Source organism: Salmo salar, chromosome 01 (assembly GCF_965601325.2).
Source record: "Salmo salar chromosome 01, fSalSal1, whole genome shotgun sequence".
Taxonomy (NCBI): domain Eukaryota; kingdom Metazoa; phylum Chordata; class Actinopteri; order Salmoniformes; family Salmonidae; genus Salmo; species Salmo salar.
Window position 1 is genome coordinate 5403526 of NC_138291.1, and position 20330 is coordinate 5423855.

The 20330-nt window shown below is 46.4% G+C and overlaps 1 protein-coding gene across 1 annotated transcript in view; it reads right to left on the bottom strand.

Annotated features, from left to right (window-relative positions):
* pcnx1 (pecanex 1) overlaps positions 1-19955 on the bottom strand; it is a 179663-nt gene extending 159708 nt beyond the window's left edge. The window contains 2 exon segments of the mRNA XM_045707680.2: positions 17441-17655; positions 19411-19955. Of these exon segments, the coding sequence (XP_045563636.2) occupies positions 17441-17655; positions 19411-19563 (368 nt within the window). The 5' untranslated portion in view covers positions 19564-19955.
* Positions 19956-20330: the final 375 nt, after the last annotated feature.

Sequence of the window (20330 nt, forward strand, 5' to 3'; positions counted from 1 at the left end):
GCTACTGCTGTAGTGGAGGGTAATACACTGACTCAGCTACTGCTGTAGTGGAGGGTAATACACTGACTCAGCTACTGATGTAGTGGAGGGTAATACAATGACTCAATTACTGATGTAGTGGAGGGTAATACACTGCTGTGGTGGAGGGTAATACACTGACTCAGCTACTGATGTGGTGGAGGGTAATACACTGACTCAGCTACTGATGTGGTGGAGGGTAATATACTGACTCAGCCACTGCTGTAGTGGAGGGTAATACACTGCTGTGGTGGAGGGTAATACACTGCTGTGGTGGAGGGTAATACACTGCTGTGGTGGAGGGTAATACACTGACTCAGCTACTGCTGTAGTGGAGGGTAATACACTGCTGTGGTGGAGGGTAATACACTGCTGTGGTGGAGGGTAATACACTGACTCAGCTACTGATGTAGTGGAGGGTAATACACTGACTCAGCTACTGATGTGGTGGAGGGTAAAATACTGACTCAGCTACTGCTGTAGTGGAGGGTAATACACTGACTCAGCTACTGCTGTAGTGGAGGGTAATACACTGACTCAGTTACTGCTGTAGTGGAGGGTAATACACTGATGTAGTGGAGGGTAATACACTGCTGTAGTGGAGGGTAATACACTGACTCAGCTACTGCTGTAGTGGAGGGTAATACACTGACTCAGCTACTGCTGTAGTGGAGGGTAATACACTGACTCAGCTACTGATGTAGTGGAGGGTAATACAATGACTCAATTACTGATGTAGTGGAGGGTAATACACTGCTGTGGTGGAGGGTAATACACTGACTCAGCTACTGATGTAGTGGAGGGTAATACACTGCTGTGGTGGAGGGTAATACACTGACTCAGCTACTGATGTAGTGGAGGGTAATACACTGAGTCAGCTACTGATGTGGTGGAGGGTAATACACTGACTAAGCTACTGCTGTAGTGGAGGGTAATACACTGACTCAGCTACTGATGTAGTGGAGGGTAATACACTGCTGTGGTGGAGGGAAATACACTGACTCAGCTACTGATGTAGTGGAGGGTAATACACTGACTCAGCTCCTGATGTAGTGGAGGGTAATACACTGATGTGGTGGAGGGTAATACACTGCTGTGGTGGAGGGTAATACACTGCTGTGGTGGAGGGTAATACACTGCTGTAGTGGAGGGTAATACACTGCTGTAGTGGAGGGTAATACACTGACTCAGCTACTGATGTGGTGGAGGGTAATACACTGCTGTAGTGGAGGGTAATACACTGACTCAGCTACTGATGTAGTGGAGGGTAATACACTGCTGTGGTGGAGGGTAATACACTGACTCAGCTACTGATGTAGTGGAGGGTAATACACTGCTGTGGTGGAGGGTAATACACTGACTCAGCTACTGATGTAGTGGAGGGTAATACACTGACTCAGCTACTGACGTAGTGGAGGGTAATCACTGCTGTGGTGGAGGGTAATACACTGCTGTGGTGGAGGGTAATAGACTGCTGTGGTGGAGGGTAATAGACTGCTGTGGTGGAGGGTAATAGACTGCTGTGGTGGAGGGTAATACACTGATGTGGTGGAGGGTAATACACTGACTCAGCTACTGATGTGGTGGAGGGTAATACACTGCTGTAGTGGAGGGTAATACACTTGACTCAGCTACTGCTGTAGTGGAGGGTAATACACTGACTCAGCTACTGCTGTAGTGGAGGGTAATACACTGACTCAGCTACTGCTGTAGTGGAGGGTAATACACTGACTCAGCTACTGCTGTAGTGGAGGGTAATACACTGACTCAGCTACTGCTGTAGTGGAGGGTAATACACTGACTCAGCTACTGCTGTAGTGGAGGGTAATACACTGACTCAGCTACTGCTGTAGTGGAGGGTAATACACTGACTCAGCTACTGCTGTAGTGGAGGGTAATACACTGACTCAGCTACTGCTGTAGTGGAGGGTAATACACTGACTCAGCTACTGCTGTAGTGGAGGGTAATACACTGACTCAGCTACTGCTGTAGTGGAGGGTAATACACTGACTCAGCTACTGCTGTAGTGGAGGGTAATACACTGACTCAGCTACTGCTGTAGTGGAGGGTAATACACTGACTCAGCTACTGCTGTAGTGGAGGGTAATACACTGACTCAGCTACTGCTGTAGTGGAGGGTAATACACTGACTCAGCTACTGCTGTAGTGGAGGGTAATACACTGACTCAGCTACTGCTGTAGTGGAGGGTAATACACTGACTCAGCTACTGCTGTAGTGGAGGGTAATACACTGACTCAGCTACTGCTGTAGTGGAGGGTAATACACTGACTCAGCTACTGCTGTAGTGGAGGGTAATACACTGACTCAGCTACTGCTGTAGTGGAGGGTAATACACTGACTCAGCTACTGCTGTAGTGGAGGGTAATACACTGACTCAGCTACTGCTGTAGTGGAGGGTAATACACTGCTGTGGTGGAGGGTAATACACTGACTCAGCTACTGATGTAGTGGAGGGTAATACACTGACTCAGCTACTGATGTAGTGGAGGGTAATACACTGATGTAGTGGAGGGTAATACACTGCTGTGGTGGAGGGTAATACACTGCTGTGGTGGAGGGTAATACACTGCTGTGGTGGAGGGTAATACACTGCTGTGGTGGAGGGTAATACACTGCTGTGGTGGAGGGTAATACACTGCTGTGGTGGAGGGTAATACACTGCTGTGGTGGAGTGTAATACACTGATGTAGTGGAGCGTAATACACTGACTCAGCTACTGATGTAGTGGAGGGTAATACACTGCTGTGGTGGAGGGTAATACACTGACTCAGCTACTGATGTAGTGGAGGGTAATACACTGCTGTGGTGGAGGGTAATACACTGACTCAGCTACTGATGTAGTGGAGGGTAATACACTGACTCAGCTACTGATGTAGTGGAGGGTAATACACTGACTCAGCTACTGATGTAGTGGAGGGTAATACACTGCTGTGGTGGAGGGTAATACACTGCTGTGGTGGAGGGTAATACACAGCTGTGGTGGAGGGTAATACACAGCTGTGGTGGAGGGTAATACACAGCTGTGGTGGAGGGTAATACACTGATGTAGTGGAGGGTAATACACTGACTAAGCTACTGATGTGGTGGAGGGTAATAAACTGCTGTAGTGGAGGGTAATACACTGACTCAGCTACTGATGTAGTGGAGGGTAATACACTGACTCAGCTACTGCTGTAGTGGAGGGTAATACACTGACTCAGCTACTGCTGTAGTGGAGGGTAATACACTGACTCAGCTACTGCTGTAGTGGAGGGTAATACACTGACTCAGCTACTGATGTGCTGGAGGGTAATACACTGACTCAGCTACTGCTGTAGTGGAGGGTAATACACTGACTCAGCTACTGATGTAGTGGAGGGTAATACACTGCTGTGGTGGAGGGTAATACACTGACTCAGCTACTGCTGTAGTGGAGGGTAATACACTGCTGTGGTGGAGGGTAATACACTGACTCAGCCACTGCTGTGGTGGAGGGTAATACACTGACTCAGCTACTGATGTAGTGGATGGTAAATCACTGCTGTGGTGGAGGGTAATACACTGACTCAGCTACTGCTGTAGTGGAGGGTAATACACTGCTGTGGTGGAGGGTAATACACTGACTCAGCTACTGATGTAGTGGAGGGTAATACACTGACTCAGCTACTGCTGTAGTGGAGGGTAATACACTGACTCAGCTACTGCTGTAGTGGAGGGTAATACACTGACTCAGCCACTGCTGTAGTGGAGGGTAATACACTGCTGTGGTGGAGGGTAATACACTGACTCAGCTACTGCTGTGGTGGAGGGTAATACACTGATGTGGTGGAGGGTAATACACTGACTCAGCTACTGATGTGGTGGAGGGTAATATACTGACTCAGCTACTGCTGCAGTGGAGGGTAATACACTGATGTGGTGGAGGGTAATACACTGACTCAGCTACTGATGTGGTGGAGGGTAATATACTGACTCAGCCACTGCTGTAGTGGAGGGTAATACACTGCTGTGGTGGAGGGTAATACACTGCTGTGGTGGAGGGTAATACACTGCTGTGGTGGAGGGTAATACACTGACTCAGCTACTGCTGTAGTGGAGGGTAATACACTGCTGTGGTGGAGGGTAATACACTGCTGTGGTGGAGGGTAATACACTGACTCAGCTACTGATGTAGTGGAGGGTAATACACTGACTCAGCTACTGATGTGGTGGAGGGTAAAATACTGACTCAGCTACTGCTGTAGTGGAGGGTAATACACTGACTCAGCTACTGCTGTAGTGGAGGGTAATACACTGACTCAGCTACTGCTGTAGTGGAGGGTAATACACTGATGTAGTGGAGGGTAATACACTGCTGTAGTGGAGGGTAATACACTGACTCAGCTACTGCTGTAGTGGAGGGTAATACACTGACTCAGCTACTGATGTAGTGGAGGGTAATACAATGACTCAATTACTGATGTAGTGGAGGGTAATACACTGCTGTGGTGGAGGGTAATACACTGACTCAGCTACTGATGTGGTGGAGGGTAATACACTGACTCAGCTACTGATGTGGTGGAGGGTAATATACTGACTCAGCCACTGCTGTAGTGGAGGGTAATACACTGCTGTGGTGGAGGGTAATACACTGCTGTGGTGGAGGGTAATACACTGCTGTGGTGGAGGGTAATACACTGACTCAGCTACTGCTGTAGTGGAGGGTAATACACTGCTGTGGTGGAGGGTAATACACTGCTGTGGTGGAGGGTAATACACTGACTCAGCTACTGATGTAGTGGAGGGTAATACACTGACTCAGCTACTGATGTGGTGGAGGGTAAAATACTGACTCAGCTACTGCTGTAGTGGAGGGTAATACACTGACTCAGCTACTGCTGTAGTGGAGGGTAATACACTGACTCAGCTACTGCTGTAGTGGAGGGTAATACACTGATGTAGTGGAGGGTAATACACTGCTGTAGTGGAGGGTAATACACTGACTCAGCTACTGCTGTAGTGGAGGGTAATACACTGACTCAGCTACTGCTGTAGTGGAGGGTAATACACTGACTCAGCTACTGATGTAGTGGAGGGTAATACAATGACTCAATTACTGATGTAGTGGAGGGTAATACACTGCTGTGGTGGAGGGTAATACACTGACTCAGCTACTGATGTAGTGGAGGGTAATACACTGCTGTGGTGGAGGGTAATACACTGACTCAGCTACTGATGTAGTGGAGGGTAATACACTGAGTCAGCTACTGATGTGGTGGAGGGTAATACACTGACTAAGCTACTGCTGTAGTGGAGGGTAATACACTGACTCAGCTACTGCTGTAGTGGAGGGTAATACACTGACTCAGCTACTGCTGTAGTGGAGGGTAATACACTGACTCAGCTACTGCTGTAGTGGAGGGTAATACACTGACTCAGCTACTGCTGTAGTGGAGGGTAATACACTGACTCAGCTACTGCTGTAGTGGAGGGTAATACACTGACTCAGCTACTGCTGTAGTGGAGGGTAATACACTGACTCAGCTACTGCTGTAGTGGAGGGTAATACACTGACTCAGCTACTGCTGTAGTGGAGGGTAATACACTGACTCAGCTACTGCTGTAGTGGAGGGTAATACACTGACTCAGCTACTGCTGTAGTGGAGGGTAATACACTGACTCAGCTACTGCTGTAGTGGAGGGTAATACACTGACTCAGCTACTGCTGTAGTGGAGGGTAATACACTGACTCAGCTACTGCTGTAGTGGAGGGTAATACACTGACTCAGCTACTGCTGTAGTGGAGGGTAATACACTGACTCAGCTACTGCTGTAGTGGAGGGTAATACACTGACTCAGCTACTGCTGTAGTGGAGGGTAATACACTGACTCAGCTACTGCTGTAGTGGAGGGTAATACACTGCTGTGGTGGAGGGTAATACACTGACTCAGCTACTGATGTAGTGGAGGGTAATACACTGATGTAGTGGAGGGTAATACACTGCTGTGGTGGAGGGTAATACACTGCTGTGGTGGAGGGTAATACACTGCTGTGGTGGAGGGTAATACACTGCTGTGGTGGAGGGTAATACACTGCTGTGGTGGAGGGTAATACACTGCTGTGGTGGAGTGTAATACACTGATGTAGTGGAGCGTAATACACTGACTCAGCTACTGATGTAGTGGAGGGTAATACACTGCTGTGGTGGAGGGTAATACACTGACTCAGCTACTGATGTAGTGGAGGGTAATACACTGCTGTGGTGGAGGGTAATACACTGACTCAGCTACTGATGTAGTGGAGGGTAATACACTGACTCAGCTACTGATGTAGTGGAGGGTAATACACTGACTCAGCTACTGATGTAGTGGAGGGTAATACACTGCTGTGGTGGAGGGTAATACACTGCTGTGGTGGAGGGTAATACACAGCTGTGGTGGAGGGTAATACACAGCTGTGGTGGAGGGTAATACACTGATGTAGTGGAGGGTAATACACTGACTAAGCTACTGATGTGGTGGAGGGTAATAAACTGCTGTAGTGGAGGGTAATACACTGACTCAGCTACTGATGTAGTGGAGGGTAATACACTGACTCAGCTACTGCTGTAGTGGAGGGTAATACACTGACTCAGCTACTGCTGTAGTGGAGGGTAATACACTGACTCAGCTACTGCTGTAGTGGAGGGTAATACACTGACTCAGCTACTGATGTGCTGGAGGGTAATACACTGACTCAGCTACTGCTGTAGTGGAGGGTAATACACTGACTCAGCTACTGATGTAGTGGAGGGTAATACACTGCTGTGGTGGAGGGTAATACACTGACTCAGCTACTGCTGTAGTGGAGGGTAATACACTGCTGTGGTGGAGGGTAATACACTGACTCAGCCACTGCTGTGGTGGAGGGTAATACACTGACTCAGCTACTGATGTAGTGGATGGTAAATCACTGCTGTGGTGGAGGGTAATACACTGACTCAGCTACTGCTGTAGTGGAGGGTAATACACTGCTGTGGTGGAGGGTAATACACTGACTCAGCTACTGATGTAGTGGAGGGTAATACACTGACTCAGCTACTGCTGTAGTGGAGGGTAATACACTGACTCAGCTACTGCTGTAGTGGAGGGTAATACACTGACTCAGCCACTGCTGTAGTGGAGGGTAATACACTGCTGTGGTGGAGGGTAACACACTGACTCAGCTACTGCTGTGGTGGAGGGTAATACACTGATGTGGTGGAGGGTAATACACTGACTCAGCTACTGATGTGGTGGAGGGTAATACACTGACTCAGCTACTGCTGCAGTGGAGGGTAATACACTGATGTGGTGGAGGGTAATACACTCACTCAGCTACTGATGTGGTGGAGGGTAATACACTGACTCAGCTACTGATGTGGTGGAGGGTAATACACTGACTCAGCTACTGCTGTAGTGGAGGGTAATACACTGACTCAGCTACTGATGTAGTGGAGGGTAATACACTGACTCAGCTACTGCTGTGGTGGAGGGTAATACACTGCTGTGGTGGAGGGTAATACACTGACTCAGCTACTGCTGTAGTGGAGGGTAATACACTGCTGTGGTGGAGGGTAATACACTGACTCAGCTACTGCTGTAGTGGAGGGTAATACACTGCTGTAGTGGAGGGTAATACACTGACTCAGCTACTGCTGTAGTGGAGGGTAATACACTGACTCAGCTACTGATGTGGTGGAGGGTAATATACTGACTCAGCCACTGCTGTAGTGGAGGGTAATACACTGACTCAGCCACTGCTGTAGTGGAGGGTAATACATTGCTGTGGTGGAGGGTAATACACTGACTCAGCTACTGCTGTAGTGGAGGGTAATATACTGACTCAGCTACTGCTGTGGTGGAGGGTAATACACTGACTCAGCTACTGCTGTAGTGGAGGGTAATACACTGACTCAGCTACTGCTGTAGTGGAGGGTAATACACTGATGTAGTGGAGGGTAATACACTGCTGTAGTGGAGGGTAATACACTGCTGTAGTGGAGGGTAATACACTGACTCAGCTACTGCATTTACATTTACATTTTAGTCATTTAGCAGACGCTCTTATCCAGAGCGACTTACAGTAGTGAATGCATACATTTCATACAATTTCATAAATTTTTTTCTGTGCTGGCCCCCCGTGGGAATCGAACCCACAACCCTGGTGTTGCAAACACCATGCTCTACCAACTGAGCTACAGGGAAGGCACTGCTGTAGTGGAGGGTAATACACTGACTCAGCTACTGCTGTAGTGGAGGGTAATACACTGACTCAGCTACTGATGTAGTGGAGGGTAATACACTGCTGTGGTGGAGGGTAATACATTGACTCAGCTACTGATGTAGTGGAGGGTAATACACTGCTGTGGTGGAGGGTAATACACTGACTCAGCTACTGATGTAGTGGAGGGTAATACACTGACTCAGCTACTGATGTGGTGGAGGGTAATACACTGACTCAGCTACTGATGTAGTGGAGGGTAATACACTGCTGTGGTGGAGGGTAATACACTGACTCAGCTACTGATGTAGTGGAGGATAATACACTGATGTAGTGGAGGGTAATACACTGATGTAGTGGAGGGTAATACACTGCTGTGGTGGAGGGTAATACACTGCTGTGGTGGAGGGTAATACACTGCTGTGGTGAAGGGTAATACACTGCTGTAGTGGAGGGTAATACACTGACTCAGCTACTGATGTGGTGGAGGGTAATACACTGCTGTAGTGGAGGGTAATACACTGACTCAGCTACTGATGTAGTGGAGGGTAATACACTGACTCACCTACTGATGTAGTGGAGGGTAATACACTGACTCAGCTACCGATGTAGTGGAGGCTAATACACTGCTGTGGTGGAGGGTAATACACTGCTGTGGTGGAGGGTAATAGACTGCTGTGGTGGAGGGTAATACACTGACTCAGCTACTGATGTAGTGGAGGGTAATACACTGACTCAGCTACTGCTGTAGTGGAGGGTAATACACTGACTCAGCTACTGCTGTAGTGGAGGGTAATACACTGATGTAGTGGAGGGTAATACACTGCTGTAGTGGAGGGTAATACACTGCTGTAGTGGAGGGTAATACACTGACTCAGCTACTGCTGTAGTGGAGGGTAATACACTGACTCATCTACTGCTGTAGTGGAGGGTAATACACTGACTCAGCTACTGCTGTAGTGGAGGGTAATACACTGACTCAGCTACTGCTGTAGTGGAGGGTAATACACTGCTGTGGTGGAGGGTAATACACTGACTCAGCTACTGCTGTAGTGGAGGGTAATACACTGCTGTGGTGGAGGGTAATACACTGACTCAGCTACTGCTGTAGTGGAGGGTAATACACTGACTCAGCTACTGATGTGGTGGAGGGTAATATACTGACTCAGCCACTGCTGTAGTGGAGGGTAATACACTGACTCAGCCACTGCTGTAGTGGAGGGTAATACATTGCTGTGGTGGAGGGTAATACACTGACTCAGCTACTGCTGTAGTGGAGGGTAATACACTGACTCAGCTACTGATGTGGTGGAGGGTAATATACTGACTCAGCTACTGCTGTAGTGGAGGGTAATACACTGACTCAGCTACTGCTGTAGTGGAGGGTAATACACTGACTCAGCTACTGCTGTAGTGGAGGGTAATACACTGATGTAGTGGAGGGTAATACACTGCTGTAGTGGAGGGTAATACACTGCTGTAGTGGAGGGTAATACACTGACTCAGCTACTGCATTTACATTTACATTTTAGTCATTTAGCAGACGCTCTTATCCAGAGCGACTTACAGTAGTGAATGCATACATTTCATACAATTTCATACATTTTTTTCTGTGCTGGCCCCCCGTGGGAATCGAACCCACAACCCTGGTGTTGCAAACACCATGCTCTACCAACTGAGCTACAGGGAAGGCACTGCTGTAGTGGAGGGTAATACACTGACTCAGCTACTGCTGTAGTGGAGGGTAATACACTGACTCAGCTACTGATGTAGTGGAGGGTAATACACTGCTGTGGTGGAGGGTAATACATTGACTCAGCTACTGATGTAGTGGAGGGTAATACACTGACTCAGCTACTGATGTGGTGGAGGGTAATACACTGACTCAGCTACTGATGTAGTGGAGGGTAATACACTGCTGTGGTGGAGGGTAATACACTGACTCAGCTACTGATGTAGTGGAGGATAATACACTGATGTAGTGGAGGGTAATACACTGATGTAGTGGAGGGTAATACACTGCTGTGGTGGAGGGTAATACACTGCTGTGGTGGAGGGTAATACACTGCTGTGGTGAAGGGTAATACACTGCTGTAGTGGAGGGTAATACACTGACTCAGCTACTGATGTGGTGGAGGGTAATACACTGCTGTAGTGGAGGGTAATACACTGACTCAGCTACTGATGTAGTGGAGGGTAATACACTGACTCACCTACTGATGTAGTGGAGGGTAATACACTGACTCAGCTACCGATGTAGTGGAGGCTAATACACTGCTGTGGTGGAGGGTAATACACTGCTGTGGTGGAGGGTAATAGACTGCTGTGGTGGAGGGTAATACACTGACTCAGCTACTGATGTAGTGGAGGGTAATACACTGACTCAGCTACTGCTGTAGTGGAGGGTAATACACTGACTCAGCTACTGCTGTAGTGGAGGGTAATACACTGATGTAGTGGAGGGTAATACACTGCTGTAGTGGAGGGTAATACACTGCTGTAGTGGAGGGTAATACACTGACTCAGCTACTGCTGTAGTGGAGGGTAATACACTGACTCATCTACTGCTGTAGTGGAGGGTAATACACTGACTCAGCTACTGCTGTAGTGGAGGGTAATACACTGACTCAGCTACTGATGTAGTGGAGGGTAATACACTGCTGTGGTGGAGGGTAATACATTGACTCAGCTACTGATGTAGTGGAGGGTAATACACTGCTGTGGTGGAGGGTAATACACTGACTCAGCTACTGATGTAGTGGAGGGTAATACACTGACTCAGCTACTGATGTGGTGGAGGGTAATACACTGACTCAGCTACTGATGTAGTGGAGGGTAATACACTGCTGTGGTGGAGGGTAATACACTGACTAAGCTACTGCTGTAGTGGAGGGTAATACACTGACTCAGCTACTGATGTAGTGGAGGGTAATACACTGCTGTGGTGGAGGGTAATACACTGACTCAGCTACTGATGTGGTGGAGGGTAATACACTGATGTAGTGGAGGGTAATACACTTGACTCAGCTACTGATGTAGTGGAGGGTAATACACTGACTCAGCTACTGATGTGGTGGAGGGTAATACACTGACTCAGCTACTGATGTAGTGGAGGGTAATACACTGACTCAGCTACTGCTGTAGTGGAGGGTAATACACTGACTCAGCTACTGCTGTAGTGGAGGGTAATACACTGACTCAGCTACTGCTGTAGTGGAGGGTAATACACTGACTCAGCTACTGCTGTAGTGGAGGGTAATACACTGACTCAGCTACTGCTGTAGTGGAGGGTAATACACTGACTCAGCTACTGCTGTAGTGGAGGGTAATACACTGCTGTGGTGGAGGGTAATACACTGACTCAGCTACTGATGTAGTGGAGGGTAATACACTGCTGTGGTGGAGGGTAATACACTGACTCAGCTACTGATGTGGTTGAGGGTAATACACTGACTCAGCTACTGATGTAGTGTTGGGTAATACACTGACTCAGCTACTGCTGTAGTGGATGGTAATACACTGACTCAGCTACTGCTGTAGTGGAGGGTAATACACTGACTCAGCTACTGTTGTAGTGGAGGGTAATACACTGACTCAGCTACTGCTGTAGTGGAGGGTAATACACTGACTCAGCTACTGTTGTAGTGGAGGGTAATACACTGCTGTGGTGGAGGGTAATACACTGACTCAGCTACTGCTGTAGTGGAGGGTAATACACTGCTGTGGTGGAGGGTAATACACTGACTCAGCTACTGATGTAGTGTAGGGTAATACACTGACTCAGCTACTGATGTGGTGGAGGGTAATACACTGACTCAGCTACTGCTGTAGTGGAGGGTAATACACTGACTCAGCTACTGCTGTAGTGGAGGGTAATACACTGACTCAGCTACTGCTGTAGTGGAGGGTAATACACTGACTCAGCCACTGCTGTAGTGGAGGGTAATACACTGCTGTGGTGGAGGGTAATACACTGACTCAGCTACTGATGTGGTGGAGGGTAATACACTGACTCAGCTACTGCTGTGGTGGAGGGTAATACACTGACTCAGCTACTGCTGTGGTGGAGGGTAATACACTGACTCAGCTACTGCTGTGGTGGAGGGTAATACACTGACTCAGCTACTGCTGTAGTGGAGGGTAATACACTGCTGTAGTGGAGGGTAATACACTGCTGTAGTGGAGGGTAATACACTGACTCAGCTACTGCTGTAGTGGAGGGTAATACACTGACTCAGCTACTGATGTAGTGGAGGGTAATGGAATAAATGTTGTGGATCTAAATGTTTTTCCTCATAATCCTGGACTATCGGACCACCATTTTATTACGTTTGCAATTGCAACAAATAATCTGCTCAGACCCCAACCAAGGAGCATTAAAAGTCGTGCTATAAATTCTCAGACAACCCAAAGATTCCTTGATGCCCTTCCAGACTGCCTCTGCCTACCCAAGGACGTCAGAGGACAAAAATCAGTTAACCACCTAACCGAGGAACTCAATTTAACCTTGCGCAATACCCTAGATGCAGTTGCACCCCTAAAAACATCTGTCATAAGAAACTAGCTCCCTGGTATACAGAAAATACACGAGCTCTGAAGCAAGCTTCCAGAAAATTGGAACGGAAATGGCGCCACACCAAACTGGAAGTCTTCCGACTAGCTTGGAAAGACAGTACCGTGCAGTATCGAAGAGCCCTCACTGCTGCTCGATCATCCTATTTTTCCAACTTAATTGAGGAAAATAAGAACAATCCGAAATTTCTTTTTGATACTGTCGCAAAGCTAACTAAAAAGCAGCCTTCGCAAATGGAGGATGGCTTTCACTTCAGCAGTAATAAATTTATGAACTTCTTTGAGGAAAAGATCATGATCATTAGAAAGCAAATTACAGACTCCTCTTTAAATCTGGGTATTCCTCCAAAGCTCCATTGTCCTGAGTCTGCACAACTCTGCCAGGACCAAGGATCAAGGGAGATACTAAAGTGTTTTAGTACTATATCTCTTGACACAATGATGAAAATAATCATGGCCTCCAAACCCTCAAGCTGCATACTAGACCCTATTCCAACTAAACTACTGAAAGAGCTGCTTCCTGTGCTTGGCCCTCCTATGTTGAACATAATAAACGGCTCTCTATTCACCGGATGTGTACCAAGCTCACTAAAAGTGGCAGTAATAAAGCATCTCTTGAAAAAGCCGAATCTTGATCCAGAAATTATAAAAAACTATCGGCCTATATCGAATCTTCCATTCCTCTCAAAAATTTTAGAAAAAGCTGTTGCACAGCAACTCACTGCCTTCCTGAAGACAAACAATGTATACGAAACGCTTCAGTCTGGTTTTAGACCCCATCATAGCACTGAGACTGCACTTGTGAAGGTGGTAAATTACCTTTTAATGACGTCAGACCGAGGCTCTGCATCTGTCCTCGTGCTCCTAGATCTTAGTGCCGCTTTTGATACCATCGATCACCACATTCTTTTGGAGAGATTGGAAACCCAAATTGGTCTACATGGACAAGTTCTGGCCTGGTTTAGATCTTATCTGTCGGAAAGATATCAGTTTGTCTCTGTGAATGGTTTGTCCTCTGACAAATCAATTGTAAATTTCGGTGTTCCTCAAGGTTCCGTTTTAGGACCACTATTGTTTTCACTATATATTTTACCTCTTGGGGATGTCATTCGAAAACATAATGTTAAATTTCACTGCTATGCGGACGACACACAGCTGTACATTTCAATGAAACATGGTGAAGCCCCAAAATTGCCCTCGCTAGAAGCCTGTGTTTCAGACATAAAGAAGTGGATGGCTGCAAACTTTCTACTTTTAAACTCGGACAAAACAGAGATGCTTGTTCTAGGTCCCAAGAAACAAAGAGATCTTCTGTTGAATCTGACAATTAATCTGGATGGTTGTACAGTCGTCTCAAATAAAACTGTGAAGGACCTCGGCGTTACTCTGGACCCTGATCTCTCTTTTGAAGAACATATCAAGACTGTTTCAAGGACAGCTTTTTACCATCTACGTAACATTGCAAAAATCAGAAATTTTCTGTCCAAAAATGACGCAGAAAAATTAATCCATGCTTTTGTTACTTCTAGGCTGGACTACTGCAATGCTCTACTTTCCGGCTACCCGGATAAAGCACTAAATAAACTTCAGTTAGTGCTAAATACGGCTGCTAGAATCCTGACTAGAACCAAAAAATTTGATCATATTACTCCAGTGCTAGCCTCCCTACACTGGCTTCCTGTTAAGGCAAGGGCTGATTTCAAGGTTTTACTGCTAACCTACAAAGCATTACATGGGCTTGCTCCTACCTATCTTTCCGATTTGGTCCTGCCGTACATACCTACACGTACGCTACGGTCACAAGACGCAGGCCTCCTAATTGTCCCTAGAATTTCTAAGCAAACGGCTGGAGGTAGGGCTTTCTCCTATAGAGCTCCATTTTTATGGAATGGTCTGCCTACCAATGTGAGAGACGCAGACTCAGTCTCAACCTTTAAGTCTTTACTGAAGACTTATCTCTTCAGTAGGTCCTATGATTAAGTATAGTCTGGCCCAGGAGTGTGAAGGTGAACGGAAAGGCTGGAGCAACGAACCGCCCTTGCTGTCTCTGCCTTGCCGGTTCCCCTCTTTCCACTGGGATTCTCTGCCTCTAACCCTTTTACAGGGGCTGAGTCACTGGCCTACTGGTGTTCTTCCATGCCGTCCATGGGAGGGGTGCGTCACTTGAGTGGGTTGAGTCACTGACGTGGTCTTCCTGTCTGGGTTGGCGCCCCCCCATGGGTTGTGCCATGGCGGAGATCGTTGTGGGCTATACTCGGCCTTGTCTTAGGACGGTAAGTTGGTGGTTGGAGACATCCCTCTAGTGGTGTGGGGGCTGTGCTTTGGCAAAGTGGGTGGGGTTATATCCTGCCTGTTTGGCCCTGTCCGGGGGTATCATCGGATGGGGCCACAGTGTCTTCTGATCCCTCCTGTCTCAGCCTCCAGTATTTATGCTGCAGTAGTTTAGATGCACTATTGTAAAGTGGTTGTTCCACTGGATATTATAGGTGAATGCACCAATTTGTAAGTCGCTCTGGATAAGAGCGTCTGCTAAATGACTAAAATGTAAAAAAAAAAAAATGTAAAAAATGTTTATGTGTCGGGGGGCTAGGGTCAGTCTGTTACATCTGGAGTATTTCTCTTGTCTTATCCGGTGTCCTGTGTGTATTTAAATATGCTCTCTCTAATTCTCTCTTTCTCTCTTTCTGTCTTTCTCTCGGAGGACCTGAGCCCTAGGACCATGCCTCAGGACTACCTGGTATGATGACTCCTTGCTGTCCCCAGTCCACCTGGCCGTGCTGCTGCTCCAGTTTCAACTGTTCTGCCTGCGGCTATGGAACCCTGACCTGTTCACCGGACGTGCTTGTTGCACCCTCGACAACTACTATGATTATTATTATTTGACCATGCTGGTCATTTATGAACATTTTAACATTTTAACATCTTGACCATGTTCTGTTATAATATCCACCCTGCACAGCCAGAAGAGGACTGGCCACCCCTCATAGCCTGGTTCCTCTCTAGGTTTCTTCCTAGGTTTTTGGCCTTTCTAGGGAGTTTTTCCTAGGGAGTTTTTCCTAGCCACCGTGCTTCTTTCACATGCTTTGCTTGCTGTTTGGGGTTTTAGGCTGGGTTTCTGTACAGCACTTTGAGAATATCAGCTGATGTACGAAGGGCCATATAAAAATAAATTTGATTTTGATTTGATTAATACACTGTCTCAGCTACTGCTGTGGTGGAGGGTAATACACTGACTCAGCTACTGCTGTAGTGGAGGGTAATACACTGCTGTGGTGGAGGGTAATACACTGACTCAGCCACTGATGTAGTGGAGGGTAATACACTGCTGTAGTGGAGGGTAATACACTGACTCAGCTACTGCTGTGGTGGAGGGTAATACACTGACTCAGCTACTGCTGTAGTGGAGGGTAATACACTGCTGTGGTGGAGGGTAATACACTGCTGTGGTGGAGGGTAATACACTGACTCAGCTACTGCTGTAGTGGAGGGTAATACACTGACTCAGCTACTGCTGTAGTGGAGGGTAATACACACTCAGCTACTGATGTAGTGGAGGGTAATACACTGACTCAGCTACTGATGTAGTGGAGGGTAATACACTGACTCAGCTACTGCTGTAGTGGAGGGTAATACACTGACTCAGCTACTGCTGTAGTGGAGGGTAATACACTGACTCAGCTACTGATGTAGTGGAGGGTAATCCACTGACTCAGCTACTGCTGTGGTGGAGGGTAATTTCTCCCTTATTTTTCTTAGCATCCTGCTCCTCACTCCACTCTCCACTTCAAGCTGCTCTGCTTTGGTCTCCTTCAGGAATGTGAGAATGATTCACTCTACAGGGGTTGGCCAGTAAGTTAATAAGCTGTGACCTCACACATTAGTTTTCGTTCTTGCTAAATGTGAACTAGGCCTATTTTCCACTAACAAAAATCTGTTTGATTGCCCAAAATCAGTCCCTTTCCTCACTGGTCTTGTGGCCTTGAGGTGAAGAGGTAGCTTGCTAGCGGAATTGATTTGCACTGCAAACATGCATGTGAAACCTGCTCAGTCCCCGTCTTCACAACAACAGATAAACCTTTGACCCTGGCCCACAAACACCGAGCTTACTTCACACTGCCAGAGAAAATTAAATCCATGATTCATCTCTGATTTTAGGGTCAAGGGTCAGGTCTGGTGCCCTAGTATCCAATAAACCACAGCCCTACAAGAGAATAGATAGGGTATGCTTGCCATTTAGTGATAAACAACACTTCTCTGAAAACAATGTGTGTCCTTGCTTCAGCCATTGAAAAAAAGTATGTTTATGATAGTGAAAGTTAGAGTAAGAATATCTAAAAAATGTACCACCACCAACATCAACCCTGAACCGAAGAGCTCCCTAAAGGCTAAACGCTTCAGTTCAGCTGGCGCCTAGCCGGACTCGGCTAGCCGAACCCAACGATACTCCCTAAAAAGACCTTCGCTTGAAAAACGGGGGGGGGAAGCAGCAACAGTACTGTTTGTCCATTTTAAGACACCGTAGCCAGTCCCCAAAATAGTCAGAATTCATCTAAGATAACTCAAGTAATCTGTCATTCATTTTGGATGTTTTTGTTCAGTTGGGAAGCATGAAGACACCTTAACTGACCCTGGTCCATTACTGTCCTCCTGACGTGTGGCGTTGCCCTCGTTGGCCCCCTCACTGCTGGTTCTGTTGCTCTCTTTCGCCTTGGCCCGGTGCTCCACCACCTCTCCCTCGTCCAGGGCATGATGCAGCCGGTAGTTCACAGTCTTCAGCAGCAGGAACATACCAGCTATCACACCACAGTAGATTCCTACTATCACCATGGTGGGCGGGAGTGCCTGGAAGAAAACACACATTTGACATTTATATTTTAGTCATTTTAGCAGACACTCTTATACAGAGCAATTGAAAAGCAATGCATTCAACTACAATAAAAACTTGGATTGTTCATCCATGGACTGATGTTTGCTTTCTTTCAATAGTAGAATCAATAAACACAACTTTGAAAAACCCCTAAAAGACAATGTGTTATTTACATAGTCTTTCCCCCTCCAGTAATGAGAGTTCACCATGTCAGCATTTTGTGTTAACTGGCCAATCATCGAACCTGGGTTGTCTGCAAGACTGTGGGGCGGCAGGGTAGCCTAGTGGTTAGAGTGTTGGGCTAGTAACTGAAAGGTTGCAAGTTGGAATCCCCGAGCTGACAAGGTAAAAATCTGTCGTTCTGCCCCTGAACAAGGCAGTTAACCCACTGTTCCTAGGCCGTCATTGAAAATAAGAATTTGTTAAATAAAAGGTCAGAGAGCTTGCAGTTTTCAGGTCTTGTGAAAAGTGATTAGTCATCATAGTGGTTAATAGAGTCATCACGTCAGTATAGTGAACTAGCTCCTCTATATTCCCATTAGAGATTGTTTTTTTTTTTTTAACTAGGCAAGTCAGTTAAGAACAAATTCTTATTTACAATGACAGAATCTGTCGTTCTGCCCCCTGAACAAGGCAGTTTAACCCACTGTTCCTAGGCCATCATTGTAAATAAGAATTTGTTCTTAACTGACTTGCCTCGTTTAAATAAAGATAAAATAAAAAAACATCCTGAGTTAAAATAAAGCACTTGGTATACATATCCTGACTTGAGTCAAAACCACTGCTAATCACAGTACTGGCCTAATTACACAACACCAAGCAACTGGACTGAGTAACATTTCAATTGGAAACAGCTGTAACTATAGCCCCCCCCTCAATATTGAAAGTGAGGTAGAAATAAAAAGCTGTTTTAAAAGATAACTCATTTACATTTGGTTGTGCAGATAGTGTTTACAGTAACGTGAGGGGCAGGAATATTTGATTGTGTAGCAGTTTGTAATCCATCCTACTCTCCAACCATTCCAGAATATCGTTGTTTTTAATGACAACATTTTCCTAGAAGTCTGCTTTTGTGCTGGCTTGCTGACAACATGGGTCAGCTTGAAGACCTGCTAGATCTTGCCACCAGTATACTAGAGACAAGACATACATTGTTAACTAATAATAGACTGATAGCTAGCTAGCATTGACAGCGATCTAACATAATATCTGTATTCTATTAATTAGCTTATCTTTGTTTGTTTTTTTCTACAACAGACATATTAGCCACGACTTGTTGCCCGGGAGGGGGGGGGGATTGGTTAGTTAGTCAAACCTGGTCGTGTTTAAAAGTATTTCCCTCAATCTGATTTTTATGGACAATGTAAAATGTGTCAGCTAACAATGCCATTTATTGTTTCGCTAACTGTCACACCTGACAAACAAAACATAACGGTGAAACTGAAAACAGTTACGTCAACTAGTATTTATTTAGTTTATTCCAGGGAAACATTTACATCTCAAAACAAATAAAATGTCTAGCAACCTAACTAGTTACCTAGGTAACGTTAACTACGTGCCGTTAACTAGATAGCTAAGTGACTAACCTGACTAGCCAACGGTTAGCTGTTAGCATTAGCATTCGCGGTTTGGCTAGCATGACATTACAGCAGCCAGGGAAGGAGCCTCTCTAACGGTAAACCATATCTGGACTTTACTGAGATTAGATATAAATGTTAAAACAGACTTACCATGTAAAGCGTGAAGGGGAAACATAGTAGAAATAGCCAGAGGTAGAGGTGTAGAGCATTTACAAATGTATTTTGATGGGGATCATAGTACCATCCGCCTGTGATTGAAGCCCAGACCCCCTGTCTGAGTATCTGTAGAGTTTGAGACCCCATGTTTTTATCCCCTTCGATTCCTTGAAGAAAAAAAACGACTAAAATAAACGGGGCGACACGAAGGCTAGCCGTCGTGAAACATTACCAACAGTGCAGTGTTTTCAGACACTGGCCTGAAAATCCACACTGCATCCATCTTCTCTGCATCTAGCCAGCTGGGGCTCTGTACTCGGTCCTCCACTGAGTAGTCTCCTATCCCACCACGCCCTGCGAGCTGCTTGCTTCTTCTTCTTCTTCTTCGGTCCGTGCTATCTGGTATCCTTGGGACGTCCTTACGTAATGGTCCCTATCCATTAGAGATGAAATGTAAAAAAGGTTAAGGTAAGAGTTATGGTTAAGGTAGGGGTTAAGGTTAGAGTTTAGGATAATGATATCCCAAGGATCCCGGATAGCACTAACCCATCTTCACATAAACGGTCAATGGAAAAAGAGTGTAGCAAAGACAACTCTGTGAGGGTAGTTTGAAAACGGTCACACAATATTACACTAGCTAAATAGCGCCCCCTTTTGGTACTGTACTGATTTTCATAAAGTCTCGGTGTGCCCTATTTTTATTTAACCAGGCAAGTCAGTTAACAACACATTATTATTTACAGTGACGGCCTACCACGGCCAAACCCTAACCCAGACAACGCTGGGCCAATTGTGCACCGCCCTATGGGATTCCCAATCACTGTCCGGTTGTACTACAGCCTGGAATCGAACCAGGGTCTGTAGTGACACCTCTAGCACTGAGATGCAGTGCCTGAGACCACTGTGGCACTCTG